General features: G+C 44.6%; 1 protein-coding gene across 1 annotated transcript; it reads left to right on the top strand.

Moving 5' to 3' along the window:
* Positions 1-1,968: 1,968 nt before the first annotated feature.
* Positions 1,969-7,720, top strand: LOC138368010 (uncharacterized). The gene is made up of 4 exons (XM_069330303.1): positions 1,969-2,234; positions 3,188-3,308; positions 4,327-4,389; positions 7,412-7,720. Exons 1-4 carry the CDS (start codon positions 1,969-1,971, stop codon positions 7,718-7,720), a joined length of 759 nt encoding a protein of 252 aa, XP_069186404.1.
* Positions 7,721-8,591: the final 871 nt, after the last annotated feature.

The raw sequence follows: 8,591 nt of genomic DNA, 5'->3' as shown, positions 1-8,591 counted from the left end.
TATTAAGTGTTTACCCCATTAAACCAATGACATTTAACTTTATTAAATATATATATATATATATATATATATATATATATATATATATATATATATATATATATATATATATATATATATATATATATATTTATATATATATATATATATATATATATATATATATATATATATATATATATATATATATATATATATATATATGTCGTACCTAGTAGCCAGAACGCAATTCTCGGCCTACTATGCAAGGCCCGATTTGCTTAATAAGCCAAGTTTTCCTGAATTAATGTTTTTTCGACTACCTAACCTACCTAACCTAACCTAACCTAACTTTTTCGGCTATCTAACCTAACCTAACCAATACATAGGTTATATGTCAAAATATGTATGTAACATACATACATATGTAACAACATATGTATGTTGATGGTGTGCAGGGGGATGTGTCCTGCTTTGATTTTGGCAGGGTGATTAGTCCTGCTTTGATGTTGTGCAGGGGGAATGTGGTCTGCTTTGATGTTGTGCAGGAGGGATGAGTTCTGCTTTGATGTTGTGCTGGAAGGGATGTGTTTTGCTTTAATGTTGTGTACGGGGGATGATTCGTGCTTTGATGTTGTGCAAGGGGATGAATCGGGCTTTGATGTGTGCATGGGGATATGTTCCGCTTTGACATTGTGCAGGAGGGATGTGTTCTGCTTTCATGGTGATCAGGGGGTATGATTCCTGCTCTGACTTTGTGCACGGTTATTTGTCCTGCTTTGATGTTGCGCAGGGGGATGTGTCCCCTGCTTTGATGTTGTGCAGGGGGATGAGCTCTGCTTTGATGTTGTGCAAGAGGGATGTGTCCTGCTTTGATGTTGTGCATGGGGATTTATTCTGCTTTGATGTGTTGCAGGGGGATGTGTCCTACTTTGATGTTGAGCAGGGGGGGGGGTGTCCTGCTTTGATGTTGTGCATGATGATATGTTCTGCTTTCATGTTATGCAGGAGGATGTGTCCTGCTTCGATGTTGTGCATGGAAATGTGTCCTGCTTTGATGTTGTGCAGGTGATGTGTCCTGATTTGATGTTGTGCAAAAGGGATGTGTCCTGCTTTGATGTTGTGCAGGAAGGATGAGTCCTGCTTTAATGATGTGCTGGGGAGAATGTTTTCTTTAGTGATGTTGTGCATGGAAATGTGTCCTGCTTTGATGTTGTGCAGGGTTATGTGTCCTGATTTGATATTGTGCAAAAGGGATGTGTCTTGCTTTGATGTTGTGCAGGAGGGATGAGTCCTGCTTTGATGTTGTGCAGGGGGGATGTGTTCTGCTTAGGTGTAGTACAATGGATGTGCTCTCCATTGATGTTGTGCAGGGGGACTGAGTCTTGCTTTATTGTTGTGCAAGGAGGATGTGTCCTACTTTGAGATTGTGCAGAGGGATATGTCCTTCTTTCATGTTGTGCAGGGGATGAGTCTTACTTTGATGGCGTGCAAGAGGGGGATGTGTCCTGCTTTGATGTTGTGCAGGAGGGATGAGTCCTGCTTTGATGTTTAGGGGGATGTGTTCTGCTTTGACGTTTTGAAGGGGGTTATGAGTCCTGGTTTGATGTTGTGCCGGGGGATGTGCCCTGCTTTGAAGCTGTGCAGTGGGAATGAGTCCTGGTTTGATGTTGTGTAGGAGGGATTAGTCATGCTCTTAAGTTGTGCAGGGGGGATGAGTTCTGCTATAATGTTGTGCAGGGGGAAGGAGTCCTGCTTTGATGTTGTGCAAAGGGATATGTTCGACTTTGATGTTGTGCATGGGTATGTGTCCTGTTTTGATATTGTACAGGGGGATGAGTCCTGCTTTGATGTTGTGCAAAGGGGGATGTGTCCTGTTTTGATGTTGTCCTGGAGGGATGAGTCCTGCTTTGATGTTGTGCAGGAGGATGTGTCCTGCTTTGATGTTGTGAAGGGGGAATGAGTCCTGCTTGAATGTTGTGCAGAGCGATGTGTCCTGTTTTGATGTTGTCCAGGAGGGATGTGATCTGCTTTGATGTTGTGCAATGGGAAGTATCTTGCTTTGATGTTGTGCAGGGGGATGTGTTCTGCTTTGATGTTGAACAGGGGTGTGTGACCTGCTTTGATGTTGTGCATTGGGATATGTCCTGCTTTGATGTTGTGCAGGAGGATGTGTCCTGCTTTGAAGTTGTGCATGGGAACGTGTCCTGCTTTGATGTTGTGCATGGGAATGTGTCCGGCTTTGATGTTGTTCAGTGGGATGTGTCCTGCTTTGATGTTGTGCAAAAAGGATGTGTCCTGCTCTAATGTTGTGAAGGAAGGATGAGTCCTGCTTTGTTGTTGTGCAGGGGGGATGTTTTCTGTTTTGTTGTTGCGCACGAGGTTATGAGTCCTTCTTTGATGTTGTGGAGGGGGGGGGGGTGGTGTCCTGCTTTGATGTTGTGAATGGGAATATGTACTGCTTTGATGTTGTGAAGGGGGATGTGTCTTGCTTTGATGTTGTGCAAGGGGGATGTGTTTTGCTTTGATGTTGTGCAGGAAGGATGAGTCCTTCTTTGATGTTGTGCAGAAAGGATGTGTCCTGCTTTGATGTTGTGCAGGGGGATGTGTCCTGCTTTGATTTTGACAGGGTGATTAGTATTGCTTTGATGTTGTGCATGGGGGATGTGGCCTTCTTTGATGTTGTGAAGGAGGGATATGTTTTGCTTTGATGTTGTGCAGGGAGGGATGTGTTCTGCTTTAATGTTGTGTAGGGGGATGAGTCCTTCTTTGATGTTGTGCAAGGGGATGAGTCCTGCTTTGATGTGTGCATGGGGATATGTTCCGCTTTGATATTGTGCAGGTGGATGTGTTCTGCTTTCATGTTGAGCAGGGGGTATGATTCCTGCTCTGACTTTGTGCACAGGGATGTGTCCTGCTTTGATGTTGTGCAAGGGTATGTGTCCCCTTCTTTGATGCTGTGCACTGGGGATAAGCTCAGCTTTGATGTTGTGCAAGAGGGATGTGTCCTGCTTTGATGTTGTGCAGGGGGATGTGTCCTCCTTCGTTGTTGTGCAGGGAGATAAGTCCAGTTTTGATGTTGTTTGGGGTGATGTGTCCTGCTTAGATGTTGTGCAGGAGGGATGAGTCCTGCTTTGATGTTTTGCAGAGATATATGTTCCACTTTGATGTTGTACAGAGGGATGTGTTCTGCTTTGATGTTGTGCAGGAGGTATGAGTCCTGCTTTGAAGTTGTGAAGAAAGATGTGTCCTGCTTTGATGTTGTGAAGAGGGATGTGGTCTGCTTTGATACTGTGCAGGGGGATGTATCTTGCTTTTATGTTGAGCAGGTGAGTGTGTCCTGCTTTGATGTTGTGCATGAGGATATGTTCTGCTTTGATGTTGTGCAGGGGGATGTGTTCTGCTTCGATGTTGTGCATGAAAATGTATCCTGCTTTGATGTTGTGCAGGGGGATGTGTCCTGATTTGATGTTGTGAAAAAGGGATGTGTCCCGCTTTGATGTTGTGCAGGAAGGATGAATCCTGCTTTAATGATGTGCAAGGGGGGATGTTTTCTTTATTGATGTTGTGCATGGAAATGTGTCGTGCTTTGATGTTGTGCAGGGGGATGTGTCCTGATTTGATGTTGTGCAGGAAGGATGAGTCCTGCTTTGATGATGTGCAGGGGGGGGGATGTTTTCTTTATTGGTGTTGTGCAGGGGGTTATGAGTCCTGCTCTGATGTTGTGAAGGGGGATGTGTCCTGCTTTGATGTTGCGCAAGGGGGATGTGTCCTGCTTTGATGTTGTGTAGGAATGATGAGTCCTGCTTTCATGTTGTGCAGGGGTGGGGTGTTTTCTCCATTGATGTTGTGCAGGGGATTATGAATCCTGCTTTGAAGTTGTGCAGGGGGATGTGTCCTGCTCTGATGTTGTGCAGGGGGATTAATCCTGCTTTGATTTTGTGCAAGGGAGGGGGGATGTTTTCTGCTTTAATGTTGTGCAGGGGGGATGAGTCCTACATAGATGTTGTGCAAGGGGATGAGTCCTGCTTTGATGTTGTGCAGGGGGATATGTTCCGCTTCGATGTTGTGCAAGGGGATGTGTTCTGATTTTATGTTTTGCAGGGGGTATGGGTACTGCTCTGACTTTGTGCATGGGGATGTGTCCTGCATTGATTTTGTGCAGGGGAATGTATCCCCTGCATTGATTTTTTGCAGGGGGATGATATCTGCTTTGAAGTTTTGCAAGAGAGATGTGTCCTACTTTGATGTTGTGCAAAAGGATGTGTCCTGCCTTGATGTTGTGAAGGGGATAAGTCCTTCTTTGATGTTGTTCAGGGGGATGTGTCCTGCTTTGAAATTTTGCAGGGGGATACGTTCCACTTTGATGTTGTACAGGGGGATGTGTTCTGCTTTGAAGTTGTGCAGGAGGTATGAGTCCTGCTTTGACTTTGTGCACAGGGACGTGTCCTGCTCTGATGTTGTGCAGAGGGATATGTCTCCCTGATTTGATGTTGTGCATGGGGATGAGTTCTGCTTTGATGTTCTGCAGGGGGATGTGTTCTCCTTTGAGGTTGTACAAGGGATATGTTCTGCTTTAATGTTGAGATGAGGGGATGTGTCCTGCTTTAATGTTTTTCAGTGGGATGTGTTTTGCTTTGACGTATTACAGGGGATGTGCTCTACTTTGATGTTGTGCAAGGATATGTTTTCTACTTTGATGTTGTGTAGGGGATGTGTCCTGCTACGATGTTGTGCAAGGGGATAAACCCTGCTCTGATGTTGTGAAGGGGGGTATGTTCCGCTTCGTTGTTGTGTATGGGGATGTGTTCTGCTTTTATGTTGTGCAGGCGGTATGAGTCCTGCTCTGATTTTGTGCATGGGGATGTGTCCGGCTTTGATGTTGTGCAGGGGGATGTGTCCTGCTTCAATATTGTGCATGGAAATGTGTCCTTCTTTGATGTTGTGCAGGGGGATGTGTCCTGATTTGATGTTGTGCAAAAGGGATGTGTCCTGCTTTGATGTTGTGCAGAAAGGATGCGTCCTGCTCTGATGATGTGCAAGGGGGGATGTTTTCTTTATTGATGTTGTGCATGGAAATGTGTCCTGCTTTGATATTGTGCAGGGGGATGTGTCCTGATTTGATGTTGTGCAAAAGGGATGTGTCCTGCTTTGATGTTGTGCAGGAAGGATGATTCCTGCTTTGGTGATAATCAGGGGGGGGGATGTTTTCTTTATTGGTGTTGTGCATGGAAATGTGTCCTGCTCTGATGTTGTGAAGGGGGATGTGTCCTGCTTTGATGTTGTGCAGAAATGATGAGTCCTGCTTTCATGTTGTGCAGAGAGGGGTGTTTTCTGTATTGAGGTTGTGCAGGGGGTTAGGAATCCTGCTTTGAGGTTGTGCAAGGGAGGGAATGTTTTCTGCTTTAATGTTGTGCAAGGGGGATGAGTCGTACATAGATGTTGGGCAAGGAGATGAGTCCTGCTTTGATGTTGTGCAGGAGGATATGTTCCGCTTCGATGTTGTGCAAGGGGATCTGTTCTGCTTTTATGTTGTGCAGGGGGTATGGGTCCTGCTCTGACTTTGTGCATGGGGATGTGTCCTGCTCTGATTTTGTGCAGGGGGATGTGTCCCCTGCGTTGATGTTTTGCAGGGGGGTGTTATATGCTTTGATGTTTTGCAAGAGGGATGTGTCCTGCTTTGATGTTGTGCAGGGTGATGTGTGCTGCTTTGATGTTGTGAAGGGGATAAGTCCTTCTTTGATGTTGTTCAGGGGGATGTGTTCTGCTTTGAAGTTGTGCAGGAGGTATGAGTCCTGCTTTGACTTTGTGCACAGGGATGTGTCCTGCTATGATGTTGTGCAGAGGGATATGTCTCCCTGCTTTGATGTGGTGCAGGGGGATGAGTTTTGCTTTGATGTTCTGCAGGGGGATGTGTTCTCCTTTGATGTTGTGCAAGGGATATGTTCTGCTTTAATGTTGAGAAGAGGGGATGTGTCCTGCTTTAATGTTTTTCATTGGGATGTGTTTTGCTATGACGTTTTTCAGGGGGATGTGCTCTACCTTGATGTTGTGCAAGGGTATGTTTTTTACTTTCATGTTGTGTAATTGGATGTGTCCTGCTACGATGTTGTGCAAGGGGATGACCACTGCTTTGATGTTGTGAAGGGGGGTATGTTCCGCTTTGATGTTGTGCTAGGGGATGTGTTCTTCTTTGATGTTGTGCAGGGTGTATGAGTCCTGCTCTGATGTTGTGCACGGGGACGTGTCCGGCTTTGATGTAGTGCACGGGTATGTTTTCTGCTTTGATGTTGCGTAGGGGGATGTGCCCTGCTATGATGTTGAGCTGGAGTGTGTGTTATGCTATGATGTTGTGCATTGGGAAATGTTCTGCTTTGCTGTTGTGCATGGGAATGTGTCCTGCTTTGATTTTGTGCAAGGGGTATGAGTCCTGCTCTGACTTTGTGCACAGTGATGTGTTCTGCGTTGATGTTGTGCAGAGAGATGTGTCCCCCTGCTTTCATGTTGTGCAAGGGGATAAGTTCTGCTTTGACGTTGTGCAAGAGGGATGTGTGTTGCTTTGATGTTTTGCAGGGGGATGTGTCCTGCTCTGATGTTGTGCAGGGGGATTAGTCCTGCTTTGATGTTGTGCAAGGGGCGATGTGTCCTGCTTTGATGTTGTGCAGGAGGAATGAGTCCTGCTTTGATGTTGTGCAGGGGGGGATGTGTTCTGCTTCGGTGTTGTACAGAGGATGTGTTCTCCTTTGATGTTGTGCAGGGGGAATGAGTCCTGCCTTATTGTTGTGCAAGGTGGATGTGTCCAACTTTGAGATTGTGCAGGGGAATATGTCTTGCTTTGATGTTGTGCAGGGGGATGACTCCTACTTTGATTGTGTGCAAGGGGGGATATGTCCTGCTTTGATGTTGTGCAGGAGGGATGAGTTCTGCTTTGATGTTGTTTAGGGGGATGTGTTCTGCTTTGACGTTGTGAAGGGGGTTATGAATACTGCTTTGATGTTGTGCCGGGGGATGTGTCCTGCTTTGAAGTTGTGCAGGGGGAATGAGTCCTGTTTTGATGTTGTTTAGGAGGGATGAGTCCTGCTTTGAAGTTGTGCAGGGGGGATGTGTTCCGCTATAGTGTTGTGCAGGGGGAATGAGTCCTGCTTTGAAGTTATGCAAGGATAGGAGTCCTGCTTTGATTTTGTGCAAGGGGATATGTTCGACTCTGATGTTGTGCAGGGGTATGTGTCCTGCTTTGATATTGTGCAAGGGGTTGAGTCCTGCTTTGATGTTGTGAAAATGGGGATGTGTCCTGCTTTGATGTTGTGCAGGAGGGATGAGTCCTGCTTTAATGTTGCGCAGGAGGATGTGTCTTGCTTTGATGTTGCGCAGGGGGAATGAGTCCTGCTTTAATGTTGTGTAGAGCGATGTGTCCGGCTTTCATGTTGTGCAGAGGGATGTGATCTTCTTTGATGTTGTGCAGGGGGATATATCTTGCTTTGATGTTGTGCAGGGGGATGTGTTCTGCTTTGATGTTGAGCAGGGGTGTGTGCCCTGCTTTGATGTTGTGCATGAGGATATGTTCTGCTATGATGTTGTGCAGGAGGATGTGTCCTCCTTTGATGTTGTGCATGGGAATGTGTCCTGCTTTGATGTTGTGCATGGGAATGTGTCCTGCTTTGATGTTGTTCAGTGGGATGTGTCCTGCTTTGATGTTGTGCAAAGAGATGTATCCTGCTCTGATTTTGTGCAGGAAGGATGAGTCCTGCTGTGATGTTTTGCAGGGGGTTGTTTCCTGCTTTGTTGTTGCGCATATGGTTATGAGTCCTTCTTTGATGTTGTGGATGGGGATGTGTCCTGCTTTAATATTGTGAATGGGAATGTGTCCTGCTTTGATGTTCTGCAGGGGGATGTGTCCTGCTTTGATGTTGTGCAGGAAGAATGATTCCTCCTTTGATGTTGTGCGTGATTTGATATAATGATATGCCCAAGATTACCATCCGAATGCCGGCGGGGAAGTGGTTCAAATAGCTTTGGCTATCACTTCCTTATGTCCGGTCGTGATGGTCAAGCGGATTAAGGCTTCCTGTAGATACCAGTTGCGTTGCTCCTGGGAATATGGGTTCAAGTCAATTCTGGGGTGTGAGTTTTCAGTCGCATATAATCCTGGAGACCATTCAGGCTTGTTCGCATATATATATATATTTTATATATATATATATTTATATATATATATATATATATATATATAAATATATATATATATATATATATAAATATATATATATATATATATAAATATATATATATATATATATATATATATATATATATATATATATATATATATATATATATATATATATATATATATATATATGTCGTACCTAGTAGCTAGAACGCACTTCTCAGCCTACTATGCAAGGCCCGATTTGCCTAATAAGCCAAGTTTTCATAAATTAATTGTTTTTCAACTACCTAACCTACCTAACCTAACCCAACCTAACTTTTTCGGCTACTTAACTTAACCTAACCTATAAAGATAGGTTAGGTTAGGTTAGGTAGGGTTGGTTAGGTTCGGTCATATATCTACGTTAATTTTAACTCCAATAAAAAAAAATTGACCTCATACA

This window comes from Procambarus clarkii, chromosome 3, assembly GCF_040958095.1.
Source record: "Procambarus clarkii isolate CNS0578487 chromosome 3, FALCON_Pclarkii_2.0, whole genome shotgun sequence".
Lineage (NCBI taxonomy): Eukaryota > Metazoa > Arthropoda > Malacostraca > Decapoda > Cambaridae > Procambarus > Procambarus clarkii.
Note: the sequence above shows the minus strand (reverse complement) of the source record. Positions and strands in the feature narration are given on the sequence as shown.